Below are 19,437 nucleotides of genomic sequence, written 5' to 3' on the forward strand. Positions count from 1 at the left end.
TGAAGGGAAATGTAAATTAGACATTCAGAAAGGTTTTTAAATAGCAAGGACATCTATGTACTGGGATAATTTCTCTGCAATGATATTGCGTTTTTTCATGAGAGGTCTCCAAGAACAGGTTAGACAAACTACTGTAAGGACTAGTTTAGTATATCTTATCCAGCCTGTGCAGTGAGAAATCATTAGGGGATTGGAGTTTCTTCATCCCTCTTTTCTGTGGTTATATCTGCTGCTTCAGAGCTGTGGACGTGGATGCTGTGTCAGTGGTAGAAATGCTGCCCCACGCATACCTGGTTACCACTGTTTCTGCTCCACCAGCTCAGCCGCTCATTTGCGTACCCCTTCAGAATGAGCCGGAATGGCTGATATGGCTGAGAACAGTAGAGCTTTGTCAGTATGGGTAATTTTGAGTGGAATGGATAAAGCAGCACTTGGGTGAGCAAGCCAGAAGGGTATGGGGGGCAGGAATAGTTTTGCAGGGGTCAGTGCCAAGTGACTGGGAAGGGCAGCGGTAGGAACTGGGAAAGGGGCATGTCTGCATTGTGGATCTCCTGTAGAGCTTATCCAGAGCCTTACTGCTTCAGAGTTCTTCATAGGATTTTTTTTGTTTGTTTGCTATAGTAAAGTTAGCAGAGTTGCTCCACAGCTCTGGGCTATGTAGTCATTTCAAAACCAGAAAAATGTGCAAGGCTAACTTCGAATGGAGTATGATTTTACAATAGACACCCCCTTCTGGCATGTCAGCCTCATCCTAGATTGCTGAGGGAAGCAGCGAAGGATTTGTGCCCTCTTGACATTTTCAGAGGTCGAATATGAAGTCCTCTGTCATGTTGCCAGCCCAGAGAGCTACAACCCAGTGCTTGTTTCCAGAGGACTAGTCATGAGAGACTGAAATTGTTCTTCTCAAGATTCTTCCCGTAGCAGTTTTGCATTACTTACTATTTAATATGTATGTGTTTTGGGGGAGGGCTTTTTTTTTTTTTTTTTCCTCAGGGATTCTTTTCTTCTTGCTTTGTTCTTCTGTATGCAAGAATTTTCCTGGACTACCTGTGACATCAGCTGAAGTCCTGCAGTTGACTTTCCTGACCATTTGCTATGGTCAGGGAAATGTCACTTAAAGTTCATGTGCTGCCTCTTACTGATGGCAGAGGTAGGCAGGAAGGGGAGAGTAAAGAATTACTGCCGTGCCTGCATATTCTGGTGGTAGAGAGCTTTTGAAGACTCAAGAGAAGTCCTGCTTCGCTTGTCTCCAGGGTAGATTTTTATACCAATTTATATATTGCATGGTATCTTCGCCCAAGTGTACCTGAACTTTTATTTAACTTTTCTGTGGTATGCATACAGTGAAAGAAATGGGTGTTTAAGTTCAAGTGTGTGCATATTCACAAGCAGTTCCTGTGGCTTGAAAAGGGTATTTCCCAATAATATTTGTTGCTTGCCCTTCACCAAAGTGAAGTCAGACTGCCCAGGAGTTGATGTCTCAGCTAGCCAGTGAAGCTTTTTATATTATTTTTGCAGTTATTGCAAAACTATATCTCTACCCTTGCTTTGGTTTATCCCAGAGTGCAATCAGTGCACTCCCATTTCACAGCTTGCATAACTTTCTCTGGTGATTTCTCACCATAACCAGATTGTATGAAACTATCTTTAATCTGAACGTGAACTATTTGCCCCATCATTGTAGGGGTCTGTACACTCACTCACTATGGTAAGTTTTCAATTACTGTTAATTTATTCTACAAATCATTCTTCATTCACTTCTGTAGTCTGAATTGCACCTGTGATGCCTTGGTGTATTCAGAGTTCCTGGCATATGGAATAAATTCTTTTTACCCCATTGATGTGAACCTAGAGTGAGTCTGTCTATATTTCACGGAACGTGTGTCTGTCTTAACACTTTGTGTTTGGCTGCTCCATTTTATTCTGTAGGAAAGAGTTTAGAAGTCTACACGTGCATTAAAAGTAGTTTCTTACATTGCATTTATGCAAGGGCTTTTATTTTTTAATAGTCTTTGGAAATTTCATTATGAAGTTGCATTTGAGAAGTATTTAATCATTGGTCTTAAGTGAAAAATGAGTAGCCTGTATTTCATAGGACCTAGATGCAGTACTCTGGAGTTACTAACTCTACAAATTTAGATTTCTGTCTTCAAAAGACTTACAACTTACCTTTAAAGCTGAAGTTTTTTACCTTTGCTGTTTAGCTTGATGGTAATTTAGAAACTTCACCAGGCAGTTTTAATACGAGTATTTCAGAAATATGATCCCTTCAGCTAGTTCTGAATACAAGCCACAATGCAATTGTTTTAAAAGTCAAGTTACTTGTGGATTTGGGAAAACTGTGAGGAGCTAGTGACACCGTTGTGACCCTCTTTCTCTGGTTTTACTGTGGGACGTGAGCTTTGTGTGCTCCAGAGGAGCCAGGCAGAGTGAGAGATTCCTCCAGGGTTAGTACGGTCCTGGACAGCAGAGGATCAGTTTCTTAAAACATGATCCATTTTGGCTCTGGATTTATACTGGGCCTGAGGGGGCGAGGAGGTCTGTTATATGGAGAGCTGCTGTTAATTCCTCAAGTCTTGGTTTTCTGTCAACAGACAGATGTACTTTCCTGTCCAAGTGTTCCTGTTCTCACGATAGTTTCTCTTACACGGAACAATATACATGTCCTGTGGACCTGCAGAATTTGCAACCAGCCCTTGCATGTACACAAAACACAGGTGCAGATTAAGGAAAGACCTGCAGCTTCCTTTGACATTAAAAGGTAGTAAAGAGGATTTACAGTTCATTAGGATCCTCCCCCATCCTTCCAACCATTTCATGTATCTCTTCAGTGTTTCAGTGCCATTCCCTTACTTAAGGGTCTTGGATATCTTACTCTATGTTGAAGCTTATAAAAGGCATTTGTTGGGGGTCTGGTTTTGACTCATGTTGTTGGACCCAACTTTGTGAGCAGTGGTTAGTTCGACTAGAAGTATACCAGTATTAGTCTCTTCAGCAGCCCACAAAAAGTTGAGGTCAGTTCCTGTAGCTCCTGGGCTGTCAAATGGAGTATGTCAATTCACATTGCTTTATACCAGCTGGAGATCTGGTCCAGTGTGTTGAAAGATGCAGGAGGCAGTTGCTGCAGTATATTTGCTAACTTAGTTGGCCTGAAGGGATTGCAGCGAGAGAACTTCCATCATTCTAATTCATTCTCTAAATGTTTTCCCTTCAACAGCTCTGAAAAGTCCAGCTGCATTTCATGAACAAAGAAGGAGTTTGGAGCGGGCCAGGGTAAGATGAATATTGTCTTTAATGTTTTGGGGAAGTCAGGAGTAGTATGTTTTGGGCATCCTGTATTTGTTAATGAGATGCAGAAGGGAATTGTTCATATTCTGGATATAATACTGTACTATGTAGTCAGAGATGTATTGGATGGGGTGTTCTTTAGCTTGTATGAGGTGGTGGTTAACCCTCAGTGAACTAGTTGTACCTAAAAACCATTGAATATGGTGCCTGGATTTCCCCTGGAGTCTTCTTTCTGGAAGTCACTGGTATTACTCTTCCTCCCTGTCCATATACTTTACATTTTTATTTTTATGGTGTCTGTTTTGCCCTTAAATGCACCTATCATGTGGAACTCAGTTCCACCTTTGAAGAAAGCGTATGGTTTCTCAGTTACCTGCATGTGCACTTGTTTATCTAGGACATTAGAAACTGAAAATTTAATAGAGAAGATCCCCCTCAAAATCTTGTAACACTGAAATCACGCAGACTAATGGCTCTATAGAAAGAGGAAGCCAGGCGTCACAGAGCACCTTTGCTTACTGGGGGGTTTCTTGATGATTTCTGTTCTTCAAAAGGCCTATGGGGATAGTTTTTTGTCTGATTAGCTGATGGGAGCAATAAAACCTGTTGGGCTAAGTTTTGTTTTAAAAGTGAAAGCAACATAAGTAAAAAAATAACAGCTGTGATTAAAACCTGTAAGGGAGTGTTAGCACTTGAAACCATGGAAGGATTGGAACAGTGGACTTTGCATTAAGACCAGTGTCCCAAAGGCTTTTGCTTCTTCCTCCTCCTTTTTCCTAAAACCTTTTTATTAAGTTAATATTTTGGTGTGGGTAATTGAGCAAGTATGGTGCAGTTTTCTGAGTGACTTTAATATTTATTTACTCTGAAGGCCCATCCTGATGGCCAGTAGTTACCAGTCCGTTACCCACTGTTCCCAGATTCCCATTCCTGGGCTCTGTAAACGGAAACGTGCTCGGCCCAGACAGGGTCATCTCTGTATATTGCTCTGTAGTGCATTCTCCAAAGACAGAGCTTAAAGCAGCTCTAGAAATGAAATGAGTCTTGTCATAGCATTAAGATTGTGCCTGCCAAGGGACTGCATAGGGTCTTTAGCTTAGCAAATAACATATCTTTAAACAAATAAAAGAGTATGCCCAAACCACAAGTTAGCCCTGAATGCCAGCAGTACATGAAAGTATTTGCTGTGAACAATGGAACCAGTGCATTTATCTTTAATGCAAAAAGAAATGTCTTGAATTTCACCCTGACACAAGTTAGTGGTGTTGCATAAAAGGGGAAAAGAGGGCTTTAGCTCTTGAGGAAGTCCCTTCCGGTTTGTGTTCTGTGCAGCAGTGCATGGCTAGACTGAGGCAATTACAGTAGAAGGTCATCTTTAGAATAAGCCTGTTCTCTGGATGCTCTGGGACAGAAGATATGCCCCTTCTGTGTTCTGTGTTTATTTAGATCTCAGTAACAATGAAAGATGGTTGTTTCTCTTGTTTGTGCTGTCCAAGATTACCTCACTCCTGTGTCTGATCAACTGAAATTGGTTCTTGCTTGTCTATTTTTGCTGTAGACAGAGGACTATCTGAAACGGAAAATTCGGTCCCGGCCAGAGAGATCAGAGCTGGTTAGGATGCACATTCTGGAAGGTATGGCACTTACTACACAGGAAAACATCAACAATAAACTTTATTGTCATTACTCATTTAACAGCTTTCTATTTTGCCTCTGGCCCCCAAGTCTTTCTTTCACTTGGGAGTGGGCAGATCGTCATGCCTGTTGCATGATTTCTTGGGAGTCATTCAATTCTGCTTGCATGGAGATCCTCAGAAGAATCTCTTATGTGAACTCAAATAGTGCAGTTTTATGTAGCTGAGCAACAATGAAATAGAATGACCATGGATTGCTCTTCTACTAAGGGAACACACTGTAAAAATATCCAAGAGGGAGTGAGGCAGATTTGATCTAATTAGTGAGCACCTCAGCTTCAGAGAGAGAGTATTATGGCTGCTGCTGAGCACCACGTCTTTGGACACAACTGAAAGGGAAAAGATGAATGAGAATCGGCTGAATCAGTTTGAAAACAGTGAATTTGTCCTATTCTAGAGTCACAAGGAGTACTGTAGTTATCTTTATAACTACCTGTGCGTAGTTATCTGTTGTTCTCTGCAACTATTTTTCTGTACAGTTATCTACCGTTATCTAGAGTTACCTTTCTGAATAGAAGTAAAATACTGCTGAAGTGCATAGGTTGACCATTGCTGGATTGATGCCATTTTATTTACTTTCCCCTGAACAGAGACCTCAGCTGAACCCTCCTTGCAGGCTAAGCAGCTGAAGCTAAAGAGAGCCAGACTGGCAGATGACCTCAATGAGAAGATAGCGCAGAGGCCAGGTCCCATGGAGCTGGTGGAGAAGAACATCTTGCCTGTGGAATCGAGCCTGAAGGAAGCCATTATCGGTAAGGCAGGAGGAGGATCTTTTTTGAGGGCATTTTCCACAGGTGGCTGTGATTTCCTATCAATTCACCTGCTTGTCTAAGAGACTGCAATTCCATGGTTGGTCTTGTTTTCCTCTTTCAGAATCACAGGCTTTCAGCCCCAAGCATTCTGAAAAGCAGAACTCCCTCTGGCCCAGATAGTGCTATGGAGGCATTAAATTATAGGAAGTATGGACATCCCAGAATAACGTGAAAGCAATTGCATACCCTAAAGACTTTGAAAGACTGTTGAAGATTGCATTCTGTAGATTCTCTCCTTAAAAATCCCTCTCTCAGTATAATGTGTCAGCAACCTTGGTCAGGGAGAACCCACTGACTTACTCAGATCAGGGAGAGGAGACAGAATATAAACAGGTGTGATGAAACAAAAGCTGTCTGTGAACTTCAAAACTTCATAGGATTCAACCCCTTTAAAAATAAACCAGAACAGATGTAAATCATGCCAGTGCCATTCCAAGGGCTGAAAGGAATGCTGAGGAATAGCCTTCCCACTGCCTCAGCAGTGCTCTTTCCTGTCTTCCCAGACTGAGCAGTCTGTGTGTGTCTGTGGTTTATTCATCCCCTCAAACACACACAGCTACTTTAAAGACAAATGGGACACAACTGTGAGTAAGATGGAATACTTTTCATGAAAAAGGAAAAGGACGGTGTTCTGGGAGAGCCTGACTTCACTATTGCACAAGACGTGGTTGAAGAAGAGAAAGAGTGAACTTGTGAACTGGAGCATTAGAGATGTGGCTTGCTTCAGACTGAGCAAAGTACACCTCTCTGGATTTCTGTTGCTTTTAGGTTAGGTGCAAATGATAGTATTTTCCTGCATACCAGGATAAATTTGAGATAATATAATCTAAAAAACATTAGTACATTACAGATGTACACTCACATGAATTTATCTCCTGGACATGTAGATAGACAGAAATGCTAATAGCAGTCAGGGCCACCGCTTAATCCATAGCTCTTGTTGCTTGTAAGACTAGAGGACAGTTTGGGATTCTGTCTTGAAGAGGGATTCTTCCTTCCACCACACACGATAAACATCAAAGAAACCATGACTCAACCGTACCCTGTCTAACCTTCTTCTTTGGTGCCAGATGATAATCAAATTAGCCATGCCACAGGTCTGGGTTTGGGCAGAGTTAAGTAGCTCTTGTTACACTTCCTGATCTTGTCTAGCTAAGAAGCAAGGGAAATGGTTCACCCCAGTCTGTATTATTTTATTCTACCTAAAATTGATCTGGTATGCGCTCTGTTCTCTCATTTTTAGCTGGTGCTTTAGGCACAACTCAGACACAACTCTCTCCATGCCTTCATTATCTTTGTGAAACATCTAGTGTCAACTGAAATAATCTCTTACTCCACTTTAAAGGCCACAGTTGATGTTTGTATTTTTAGTTGGACAGGTGAACTACCCAAAGGTTGCAGACAATTCCTCCTTTGATGAGGACAGCAGTGATGCCCTCTCCCCAGAACAGCCAGCCAGCCATGAGTCCCAGGGGTCTGTCCCATCGCCGATGGACTCCCGGATTTGTGAGCCTCTTCCTAGCACCACTGGCACATCACTAGCTCAGGTGAGAATGCGGTGGCCTCCTGCAGTGCCCTGGAGCTTCACAGCTACTGCTGATTAGTGGCAGAGGGTCCTAAAAAGTGAGACTGAGGGATCCTTGAAAGGTGTAGTCTGTGAGATTTCACAAGGGATCTTAGCTCTGTGTGGTGTTGGTGAAGTCCTCTGGTTATTCAGAAGCCCCCATGGTGGTGCCACGTGGGCAAGGGGGGCAGTCATTACTTGGTGATACAGCCTGTGTGCGACTGATTCTGTCAGGCAAAGCTGGGAGATACAGGTGTGGGATTTTGTTTCCTTTTCTGCTCTAAGAAGTTGTGCTGCTTCTCAGGGACAGCTGAAGCAGTGGCTTAAAGGAGTCTAATTAATGACTTGAAGCCTGTGCTGCTTCTCTCTAAGTGGACACTTCCTGCACTCTCTTAAACTGTTTCCCTCCTCATACATGTATTCATTATGCCTTTTTCTGTCCCTGCAGGGTACATCCCAATTGCAGATTAGCGCAGACTCCAGTGAAACACTTTTCCTACCTGAACAGCCACCCCCGCCTCTGCCACCACCACCCCTTCTGCCCCCTAGTCTTACCAATGGAGCGGCTCTTACTGCTGCCAAGCCCCCACCAACACTCATTAAGGTACTTTTTTGCCTGATTTCTTCATTGTTATAGTCTGAAGGAAGATAAGATGGTTACTCTGAAGAAAGTTTGGAGTTGGAAGTACTGTGTTAACAGATGCAAAGGAAGGAAAGCTTATTTCTCATTAGTGTCTTCCTCTGACACTAGTTGTAACATATTTAATAGGTTTTTCTGTTCCATGATGTATTCACCTTCTGTAAAATGGGTCCTGATGCAGAATGTTTTGAAACAATCAACATTATCCATAGTTAGTCAGTGAGTCTGCACTGGATGAGCAAGTGATCTGGTGTGCTGGGAAAGGTGACCTGCATTATGGTGCAGTGTAAGCCAGTGTGGGTGCTGTGACTATATTGTTGCCTGTAGAGAAGCATGGATAGACCCTGAGGTCAAATCTGGAGAATTTTGAAATGAAAATCCCAGTGTGTGTTCTGGTTTACGTGGGGTGTTACGTTATTTCAGTGTTTCCATTCTTATTTGCTTCCTTTTCTTCCAAATAGCAAAGCCAGCCCAAGTCTGCTAGTGAGAAGTCTCAGCGCAGTAAAAAAGCCAAGGAGTTGAAGCCGAAAGTCAAGAAGCTTAAATATCATCAGTATATTCCCCCGGACCAAAAGCAGGACAAGGGAGCTCCTCCCATGGATTCATCCTATGCCAAAATACTGCAGCAGCAGCAGCTCTTTCTTCAGCTTCAGATCCTCAACCAGCAGCAGCAGCACTACAACTATCAGACCATCCTGCCAGCCCCACCAAAGTATGGGTCCTAGATGGCAGCTCTCTCTTTGGAAGCACTTGCTTCCCCAGTACTGTTATCAGAGACGTTGTGCTCCAGGTGTGAGGTGTGGCAGTGGGCTGTAAGCACTCAATCTTGTTAGGTTACAGCAGGCCTCAGAAAGGGCGGGTATCAGATGAATCAGACAAAAGCAGCTGAAGTGAGTCAGTTGGCAGAGTAAGGGGCATGGATATAGTCAAAGGCATTGGTGCACTTTAATGCCTAGGGTGGCACTAGTGACCCAGATGTTTCTGAACGTATATGTTGACACTGAGGGCCTCCGGTGCCTTTCCACTTTGGTTTTGATGCCTGTGTTTTTTTGTTTCCCTGCAGGCCGCCAGGAGAGCAGCAGAGTGGTGCCAGTGCCCCTGCTGTACGCAATCTCTCTGCCACAGTCAGCAGCTCGTCTTCAGTATCCTCTGGTTCCAGTGGCCTGATGCGACAGAACAGTAATGCTGCAGTGGGCAAGCCCGGACCTCTCCCTGCCAACCTAGATGAGATGAAGGTAAATGTCTCTGAAGCTGCACAGCCCCTTTTTTGCCATTGTCCAAGGGCAGTACTGAATCATGTTGCTGCCCCAGAGCAGGGCTGAGATGGACTGACAGGAGTTAGTGGTGGCAGCCGGTATTGCTGCCCTGCAGTCTGTACCTGCGGAGCAGGTTACTGGCCTGCAGGAGGGTCAGTTTAGTCCTTTGCCCCGTGGCTCTGGTAGCGGTTAATAGTTGTTCTGGTTGGAGTGTATGTTCTCTCAATGTTGCCCTCTTTTGGTTTTTTCCCCATATCAGGTAGCAGAGCTGAAGCAAGAGTTGAAATTGAGGGCCTTGCCTGTCTCGGGCACAAAGACAGACCTGATTGAGCGTCTCAGAGCTTACCAAGACCAGAACGGTGCAGCCGGCCAAACCACCCCCACTCCCAAGCCCAGCACAGCAGCTGTCCTCCCAAAAGCTGCCGAAGTGGTGGTAGCCTTCCCAGCTGCCAGGCTGAGCACGGGGCCAGCCCTGGTCACCACTGGCATCGCACCAGCAGAAGTAGTTGTGGCCACAGTCACCGGTGGCGGCGTAATGAAGTTTGGCAGCACAGGCTCGACTCCTCCTGTTTCTCCAACTCCTTCTGAGCGCTCACAAATGAGCACAGGGGATGAGAACTCAGCCACTGGAGACACCTTTGGAGAGATGGTGACTTCACCCCTGACCCAGCTCACCTTGCAGGCGTCTCCAGTGCAGTTCCTGGTGAAGGAAGAAAGCTCCAAGTCTGCCTCCTGCAGCATAAATGCCGTACCCAGGTCGGAGCGGTGTAGCACTGGTAACAGCAGAGATGCAGAAGTTAGGGACAAAGACCAAATGCTCCAGGAGAAGGACAAGCAGATCGAGGAACTCACCCGCATGCTAAAGCAGAAGCAGCAGCTGGTTGAGATGCTTAGACTACAGCTAGAGCAGGAGAAGCGCTCTCAGCAGTCACTACCAGCCCCACCGGCTGCAGGAGAAGGAACAGCCCTTGCCTCCAACCCAGTAGCATTTGGCATCCAGGTCAAGAGTGAAAACGGTTTCCTGAGTTGCCAGTCTGCAAAGCAATCCAGTGGCCAAACAGACCAATTCAGCCCTGCACCAACCGCTAGCCAAATGGACACTTCAAATCCAAGCCCAGTGCCAAAGAAAGCTGTGATGGTGAAGCAGGAGGTGCCAGCCGCGGAAGCAGAGCCACCGTGCCAGTCCCACAGCCCGCGGCTTTTCCTTGGCCAGCAAGGGAGTGCCCTGAGTGACCTCATCAAGGGCACCCCTCCCCCCACCCTCATCACCGACTCCACAGGGACCCACATCGTCCTCACCGTGACCAAGCAGAGTGCTGAGAGGCAGGGCCTCTCGCCCCACGGGAAGGCAGGGAGTAGCTGCCCAGCCTTGCAGGTAGGCAAGGGTTAGATCACAGCCCTGCTGCAGGCAGTTGGGTTCCTCTCTCCCTCTTCTTGCTGTTCAGGTTACCATAGGATGACTTAACACGGCGGAAATTCAATGCAGTAAATACTAAAATGGCTGAGTTGGTTGCTACGATGGCTGGTAGATCATGGCTTTGTAAAACAGAGCAGTGTAAGCAGATCTTCAGCAAAAAGACTGGAATTTGACAATGATGAACTGTGTACAGCAATGCATGATTGACTGTGTGCATCACAGGCTGTTCAGCATTCTTCCAAACACATGGTTCTGCCTTTTGTCAGGCAGGATCTCAGGCTTGGAGGACAAGGGTTTGCTGCCACGTTTCACTAGTTTGTGAAAGAACAACTATGTCTGTGGTAGTAAAAAAAAGTAGAGTGTATTTCACCTCTTGCCCTTTACTGGAGAGATCATAGACCGAGTGATAGATAGGTCACCTTATCTACCAAGAGCTGAAATCAGACCCTGGGAGCAGACGTTTTGCTTTTTGACTGCTCTTTGTTTTAATGTGTGTCAGTATTCCAGTGTTAACAGTCTTTCATCAGAGATGATCTACTGTTCCCCTGTTGGCATGAGCTCAGCACTTAACGGAAGTGTTCAGACTGTTTCTTCCAGGAAAGGATAAATATGCCCAGGTTTTATGGCATAAGTCAAACCCCAGCATCTTTCATGGCATAAGAGAAGATTTTCATTCTCTGCTGCTATATTTCCTGCACCTTCTGCAGACCAAGTGGCAGTGTCTACCATCAGGGACAGGTTGCGTTTGCTGTGTAGCAGATGAGATGCCAGGCAGCTGTCTAAATATCAGCACCCAGTGTCACCATTGATAGCCCAGGGTATCTCACCTGAACTCCGCTGCTGCTCCAGGCAGGCACAGGTCCTGTATCAGGTCTGCCAGCCTTTGAGGGATGTCATGGATAGCCCAGGGATTTCGACTGGGACTACCTCCTCTTTTAGGACTCTGATTCCCATCCCAATCTGATTTCTGTGCTTGATGAAACAGAACAATTGACTATATTTCCTAAAGAGTGGGGAAGAACAAACTGCAGAAATCCTTTAAGAAAGACAGGCCTTGCTCCATGTTGTGTCCAGGGAATAACTTCTCACAGATACCCTTTTCTTTCCAGAGAGTACAATCATCGCCCGCTAAAACTTCCAGCCAACCGCCGTGTCAGCTACCTGCAAGCACCCCTCAGCAGCCCACGCAGCAGCAGAAGCAGCAGCCCGTGCAGAAGCAGCAGCAGCCCCTGCAGCAGCAGCAGCCGCCCAGAGGACGAAACCAATCTGTCAGAAAGGTAGCTCACTGCCTGCACGCTTTTCTTCCTTGTTTTTCTTTGCCTGTTGCCGGGGTTTGTTGCAGCGGTGGGAAGGGGACACACACACAATCCTGGTCAGAGACCATCATCACAGCAAAAGTGAGATCTCACAGCAGCTTCCGCCACAGCTTGCAGCTGCATGGAGTGTTTGGTTTTCAGCTTGAATGTGGCAGCAGAAGGGGTGCCTGGCATGGCCTCTCTATTCCCCTGCCTCCTGCTGCACTAGCTGTGATGGAGAGCCCGTCAGGCAGGAGGTTTCAAGAGCACTGAGTGTCCATGAGGTCCTCCCCTATGGGCATGCTTGGAAGTGATGGGGAGGCTTTACAGCAAAGAGCTCTGGGCTAAACCCTGACAATTTACTGGCTTCTGCCCTTTGGTCCCATATCTGGGTAGAATACCAGCCAGTGTTTTAAACAAGCATTTTCTATCGATGAAAAGCGATGAGAGGCGGAGTGGGCAGCCTTGGTGCACAGTGGTGTCCCCGATTCTTGAAGGAGTGCTGCTGAACTGAAAAGGTGACTACTGCATGGAAGTGGGTGGTATGTCTGCTACTGAAGGTGGTGTATGAGCCCTGAGAGGGGCAAAAGGATGAGTACTCTGGTACTGATGAACATGCTGTGATTTCCATTCCTGTGCCTTGGGCATACCTGTTAATCATCTCTTTTTTGAAGCGTGGTGCTGGTTCAGGAAAGAGAGCACCGCCGGCTTGACCCCTTCTCTGGGTGATGGCTCTAAAGAGGCTCCTCTGCTGCCCATCTCCTCCCTTTCTAGCCTATGTAATGCTCTCTCTAACATGTAATTAAGATACAGAAAGATTATGAAGAGTTTTTAGAGCTTGGAGGATCACTTCTGAATCAGATCCTGGAAAGGATATGGACAGGAGTAATTTCTAGCTTAGTCAGAGTGGGATACCCACTTTGCAAAGGGTCAGGGCCTTGGTTTGCTTTGAGACCTTTGAGGAAATGCAGAAGTAAACGAAGGCACCTTTTCCATCAGACTCCCTTGGCTCATGTGCTGTGGAGGAATCTGTAGGGACTCTCCTAATCCCTTTGCCTCCCTGTAGGGTCAGAAACCAGGTCTGCAGGTGGTCACGGGGCAGCTGCCCCACACTGTATTGTCTTTCTCAGCACCTCCAAACCTGCAGCCCTTCTTCCCTGATGATTTCCACAAACAGTCCCTGAAAATTGGTGCTCCTGGCAAAGCCACCCCACTCAGTGTGTCAAAAAGGTACCCTCGCAGCACGTCCCAGAGGCCTGTGCCACAGCACAAATTTCCAGCCCCTCTCAGGAAGAGAGCAGACCCCTGAGCAGTGTCTGGGGCCTGGGGTTGCTCCTCTACCTGCAGGTCACAGAACAGACGAACAACTTTCTGGGGAAAACAGGATGGGGAAGAGCATCTACACGTACAAGTGTTGGAACTGGCATTCAGCTACTGCCCGGGGATTACTGCTCCAGGGGAGCAAGCTTCAGTGTGAATCACACCTAACTGCTGTAGAGGCAAAGACCTGATCCACGTTTTAACTTCTGTTCTGGGCAGTTGTGTGCTGATTCATCTGGTAAAGCTGAGTCATGAGCACCACTTCCTGCAGCGCTTGGGGTTTCCTTTGGAGGCCTCTGGTGCTGGTGAGTGTTCTGGTGTTCTCCATCCACCATCAGGCTGTGAAACTTGCTGCTAGTGAAGCTTGATTGTGTCCCCAAAACAGGCACTGCAGAGGGAGGTGGGTGAAAGATCCTGAATATATGGAGCAGAGTAGGCTGAACACAACAAGGGAAGTGCCCTCTCTCTCCACAGTGCTAGAGGAATCCCCCACTCGGGCAGATGAGGCTCTCCCCACCCAGCAGTGGCCCGGTGGCGGTTTGTGGTCTGGTTGCTTTAGCATTAGAAAAATCAGCAAAAGATTTCCAGCTGTGAGTTGGAGGGGAAATCTTATCTTCCTCCCCTGCAGCCAGGGCATAGTGCACAGAGCATGTGAAAGAAGCCAGGCTGCTGCAAGCAGAGCAGTGGAGACCTCTGTGCAGCGCTTGCCAAGAGAGGGGGTGATGGTGTCTCAAGCAGCTGAGACAGGAGTTGATGTGGGTTTTCCCCTGATCAGCCCTTCTGCCTTCATTCTAAACAGCCCTCATCACAGCCTGGCTCTCCTGCTGCCCCTTCCCCATCCCAGATGGACCTGGAGCAGCAACAGCACACGTCGCTTTTTGGAACGCCTCCACCTCCTCTCCCTGTTCCCTCGGTCCCGATGAAAGAGCCACCAGGCTACGAAGAGGCCATGAAGCAACAGCCAAAGGCCCAGGTGAGAGCAGTTCTTCTCCCTGCTTTCCTTGGAGAGCAGGTGAAAAGGTGCCACTGTAAATCTGCTTAGATCCCTGGTCTGGGCAAGTAACGGAGAATGGAGACACAGCTGCGCCTTCCTAGCTGAATTCCTTCTGGAGGGTTTGGGGCAGACCCTAAACCACAGGTAGAGATCCCAGGCCACTCACTGCGCAGTGTTAGTACAGCAGTTGCTGACTGTACCTTCCCATCCAGTAACAGCCTGGGGTTACAGGGGATTCTGGTGCTGTGCCTCCACATGCTCATTCTTGCTAGATAAGAGCCCCGTCCCTGGGGCGAGGGAGGAGAGCCAGCAGCCAAGGGTGTCACTGGAGGTGGAAGCTCCCCTGGGAAATAGGAAGCTAATCTTGTGCTTGTTATCTCCAGGAGAACGGCTGTTCCAGCCAGCAGATGGATGACCTGTTTGACATCCTCATCGAAAGTGGAGGTAAGGAGACAGAGCCAGCAGTTCCCAGTCTTCGGGTTTGAGCCTGGGGATTGTAAAGCACCAAGGGGAGAGGCTGACATGGCCCAGCTCTCTGCTCCTGTGTCCCTGCCAGTGCCTTTAGCATTGGCAGTAGTCATTAAGGCACTGAGAGAGATGTCAGTCGGGCATTATAGAATCACAGAATGATACGAAGCTTCTCGGTGGCTCTGCTGCATCACATCTGGGCACATCACTTCTGTGGTACTGGACAGAGCTTGAATTCCCTGGAGGAGGGTTGAAACTCCACAGCAAGCCAAGCGCGGGCACAGGATGAGTTTCCTTATCCCAGCTGGTGATTGGTGATGGCTCAGTCTGGGGCGTCCCTGCTGCCCTGGTGGGTGGGAGGGATCCTTCTGGTGTTTGGCCGGGCTTTTCCTCACCCTGGCCTGCCTCTTTGTTCCCTGTACAGAGATTTCTGCTGACTTCAAGGATCAGTCGTCCCCAGCTGGGAAGGAGCCACCCGTGGCTCCAGCCTGCTCCCCACCGCCCAGCAGCCACCATTCCTCAGAGCTGGCGGTGCCCGTGTCCCTGGGGCAGCCAGTGCCCGTGGGCCGGCTGGAGGACTTCCTGGAGAGCAGCACTGGCCTCCCGCTGCTGACGGCAGGCCACGATGGGCCGGAGCCCCTGTCCCTGATTGATGACCTCCACAGTGAGATGCTGAGCAGCTCGGCCATCCTGGACCACCCGCCTTCACCTATGGACACCTCAGAATTGCACTTTGCTCACGAGCCATCTGGGGGCATAGCCCTGGATCTGGCAGAGGCTAACTTGGACAGCATGGACTGGCTGGAGCTGCCAGGGGGGCCTGTCATGAGCCTGGCTCCCCTTAGCACTGCGGCTCCCAGCCTCTTTTCCACAGACTTCCTTGATGGACACGATCTGCAGCTGCACTGGGATTCTTGCTTGTAACTCTGTGAGCAGAGACTGAAGGGAATGGGAGTGGGACGGGATAGGCATGCAGGGGGAAGAGGCCAGTCAACCAAAAATCAAAAACAAAAAAAAAAGAAAGAAATGAGCTCCTAGTATTTGTGCTCCTCCCCCAACAGTGTCCTTCCTGCATGAAGCCGCAGTGGTGGCAGAGGCCGACCCACTGCCCGAGTCGCTGCTGCCTGGGCAGCGGGCCCGGCCAGGGCAGGGCGAACGGCTGCTGGGTGGGGGGAAGGCCGCAGGAGCTCTGGGGCTGGCAGCCTCCTGCCCCCTCCGTGCAGCCTGCCCCAGCCTGGGGGAGGACGGAGCCAGCAGCCCCTCTTCCTCCAGGCAGGGGCAGTGATGGTAGCACGTGGGGCAGGCGTTCCCTCGCGCCTCGCAGCGGGACGGAGCGTGACTGGGCCTGAGCCCTTTTCCGAAGCAGCACCCCACGCCTTGTGGGATTGGCGAGTAAAGGGGGTTGTGTCAGTTCAAGGGTTGCAGAAGGGGATTCTACCTCCAGAGCAGGACCCTGAGGCAGGAGCGCTAGCTGGGGGCCCCAACCCTCTGCACCACCTGCCCTCTTGTCAGGGGAGGGCCTGATCTGCGGCCGGGCTGCGAGGAGCTGGGCAGAACAGGCACCTTTTCCAAATGTAGCCAAAGGGAACCAGGGTTCCCCACCAACCTGGTAACGTCCAAGCTGGTTTCCCAAATATTGCTGAGCTTGGCAGAGGCCTGCCTGCTTGCTTTCACTTGCTTTGGGCTGCAAAACTGATTCTTAAGGTGCTAAAATCCAGGGCCTTAGATGTTAAACCTGTCCTTCACTGCCCCAGACCCCTGGCTGTGCCTGGCAACTCACCTTCAGGCACACCCCCCGCCCCCCCAGCTTCCACAGGCACCCCCAGGTGAGCAGGGCAGGCAGCCGGGGTGGGGGTCAGGGAGAAGAAAGCATTCATGTGTCCTGGGGAGCGTGTGAGGGGCACAGCCAGCAAGGAGCCACATATCATTAGGGGCCATGTGCAATCTGTCCCCTGCCTTCAGCTGTGCTGTTACCTCCCTGGAGTGGTTGCTCCAGGGGAAAGAACATCAGCCCCAACAGGCAAGAGAGGGAAGCCACATTGGCAAAAGGGGTATTGTGAGGCACAACACAGCTCCTAGCTTGGTAGTGTGACTGCGAGGGCGCCTTTCTGGGGACAAGTGGGACCCCAAAAGCAAGTAAGGGGCAGCTGACCTCTGCTCTTCCTTCCCTCCAGGCCCACGGGGTACCAGGCAAAAGCAAAGGGTTGCTTCCTGGGAGCTGTGGCCCTGTGGGCAATGAGTACCCCAGACCCTCAGCATCAGGGTGCTGCTGTTCCTTGGGCAGGGTTTTGTGTTGGAAACCCAGGCCTGGGGCTCGCTCTCCTGCCGTTACTCCTGTCCCTTTTAAATCCCTGCATTTGTTAGTAGTAGCTCATGGCCATATTCACCAGGTGGCCACCTCACCACACAGCTCTCCCTCCTTCAGCCCTGAGCTGGTCCTGGCTGCTCAGGCTGAGGGAGGTGGGGCAGGGCTGGAGGCAGCAGCTCTAGAAGTTAAAGGTGCTGACCCTGCTCAGGCAGCAGAAGGGCAAACTGCCATCCTTTTTAGTGTCTCCTCCAGGATGCTGTGCCCACCTTTCCCCTGCACCGGGCTGCAGTGCTGCCTGCTGGGAAGGGGTAGGTGTGGGTGTGCACAGGTTGCTCCCCTGCCCCTTTGGTACCTGGTGCTCTTCTCAGAGGCAGCCTTGCCACAGGGGTGTGGGTACCGCAGCTCCGCAGCCGGGCTGGGGGTGCCAGCCCTGCACAGCAGGTGGTCTGCCAACCACTGAACTGGCAGCCGAGTGGGGTCAAGCCTGTTTTGCAGCTGAAATTCCTGCTTTCCTGAGCCCTAGTTGCTTCTTAACTGCATAGGGAGCCACTTTCTTAATCATTTGCAGGGGGAGCCTGCTGGCAGCTTCCTTCCTTTCTGCCCTCTTCTCTTCCCCCAGGTTGTACTCAAGTCAGAGCCTCTTACCTGTGTCCCTCAGTGTCCAGGTTGGAGAGGATACACCCTTCCCCCACCCCACCTGCTTTCTGTTGCTCAAGCTGCAGTGTCGTGTCCTGAAAATGAGAATAACTGGGACTGGTGGACACCCCCTTCACCCCCCCCACTTCTCTCCCAGTGCAGCCCTGGTGCTCACTGGGAGCAGCAAGCACGTGAGCAGTTGCCTTACAGAGCTTCCCCAGGGCAGCTGCCCAGCCCTGGGACCAGGTGGGCACAGGAGGCAGGGGGCTTCTTAGGGGCAAAGTAGGTGGGGGGAGGGGATGATCTTTCAAAAGCCAAGGGAAAAAAAGCAAGGCCACCTATTTGTCAAACTTAAGCAAAATCAGCTTCTTTTAGCCCACTGTGAGCAGTAGCCTCCACAAAAACCAGATGTGTGATTTCTTTTGTACCAATAATTAGAGCTGCAACCAGCAAATAAAGAATGAAAATATCTAAGTGCAATGAGCTCCGAGGAGAAGGTGGGAGCACCCTCCCTGCAGTCCTGGCCTGAACCCAGCCCTGGTTCCTTGTGCTGGGCCAGGCCCCCCAAGTCATCATCGGCAGAGAGAGCCCAATGCCTGTTACTGATCTCGCCCTTCCCAGGGGTCGCTGGTGAAAGGCTGAGCTCACAGCTGCTCCCTTTCACCTTTACCCACCCACCTTCATTTGTGAAACTTTGTAGGAATTTAATTACATTAAATTTGCCCAACATACTTGAAATTGGCTGATGGGCTTGACCTCAAGGAGCCCAGACAATACAGAATCTTGAGCTTCACCTCCTGAGGAACCCAGCGAACCTGCCTGAGCCCCTCAGCACAAGGGGCTTCTGGCAGGAGAGCGAGTGATAACCCTATGCCCAGGGGAAGAGGGGAAGATGGTGCCTCATCCCAGGAAATATTAGAAAGTCTTTTCCCCAAGCAGTGCCCAGAGGAGGCTAGCCCGGTTCTCTGCTTTCTTACTATTATTTGTTTGAATAATAGTTCAATAGTTCTTTGTTGGAAGAGGTATTCCCCTGGACATACATTTTTGCACCCATTGGGAAAAACAAAGTCTGATGTTCTGCCTCTACCTTGAATGTAATCCTGAATCTTTCTGCTGTAACCACTACTTGTTTGTAATGTGTATTTGACTAGCACGCACTCTCCCTTCCGCTATGCAGCAAACGGCGAGGGGCGATCAGCACCACCAGAGCCGGATGGTGTTGGGGCATCGGATCCAGAGCGAGTATTCAACTGGAAAAGGATAAAAGTGACAAGTTAACGGGGGAGAGAATGGATCTTTAAATTGAATTATTTTTTCAGTTACAAATATTTGAAAAAAATCCATTTTATTAAAAAAATTCCAAACAGCCACGTGCTCAGAACTTTCTCTGCTACACTGGTGGGAGGGCTTGGGGCCACGCTGCCTTTTCCAGCTAAGGGTGGGTGAACCCTCTGGGTCTTTCTCAAGCCTGAAAAAAAAGCAGCTTGAGCAGTGATGCTTCATCCCTTCTCGTCCGCAGGGAGATTCCCTCTGTGTATGGAAATCACCTATGCTGCAACCAGAAGTAGGTCTTATGGTGGGAGGAGCACAGGCAGGTTTTACAGCCTCCCCCAGCCAAGGCCAGCCGGGTCCCCAGCTGTCACAGGGGTTACTGGCATTACTTTGACCGAAAACACTCATTTTCACCTCAGTAAATACCCTGCAACTTCCACCCTCCTGTGAGCTTGGGCTTCTGACTGCAGTCC

At 49.0% G+C, this 19,437-nt stretch overlaps 1 protein-coding gene across 3 annotated transcripts in view; it reads left to right on the forward strand.

The window, feature by feature from the left end:
- MRTFA (myocardin related transcription factor A) overlaps positions 1 to 19,060 on the forward strand; it is a 97,462-nt gene extending 78,402 nt beyond the window's left edge. For all 3 annotated transcript variants that reach the window (XM_074871099.1, XM_074871101.1, XM_074871100.1), the window contains 12 exons: positions 3,218 to 3,273; positions 4,847 to 4,922; positions 5,573 to 5,734; positions 7,166 to 7,341; positions 7,807 to 7,962; positions 8,460 to 8,710; positions 9,062 to 9,233; positions 9,514 to 10,629; positions 11,781 to 11,948; positions 14,086 to 14,259; positions 14,664 to 14,724; positions 15,173 to 19,060. In XM_074871099.1, the coding sequence (XP_074727200.1) occupies positions 3,218 to 3,273; positions 4,847 to 4,922; positions 5,573 to 5,734; positions 7,166 to 7,341; positions 7,807 to 7,962; positions 8,460 to 8,710; positions 9,062 to 9,233; positions 9,514 to 10,629; positions 11,781 to 11,948; positions 14,086 to 14,259; positions 14,664 to 14,724; positions 15,173 to 15,672 (3,068 nt within the window). In that variant the 3' untranslated portion in view covers positions 15,673 to 19,060. The remainder of the gene's footprint in view (positions 1 to 3,217; positions 3,274 to 4,846; positions 4,923 to 5,572; positions 5,735 to 7,165; positions 7,342 to 7,806; positions 7,963 to 8,459; positions 8,711 to 9,061; positions 9,234 to 9,513; positions 10,630 to 11,780; positions 11,949 to 14,085; positions 14,260 to 14,663; positions 14,725 to 15,172) is intronic.
- The last annotated feature ends 377 nt before the right edge of the window (positions 19,061 to 19,437 follow it).

The sequence above is a fragment of the Strix uralensis genome, chromosome 5, assembly GCF_047716275.1.
Source record: "Strix uralensis isolate ZFMK-TIS-50842 chromosome 5, bStrUra1, whole genome shotgun sequence".
Taxonomy (NCBI): domain Eukaryota; kingdom Metazoa; phylum Chordata; class Aves; order Strigiformes; family Strigidae; genus Strix; species Strix uralensis.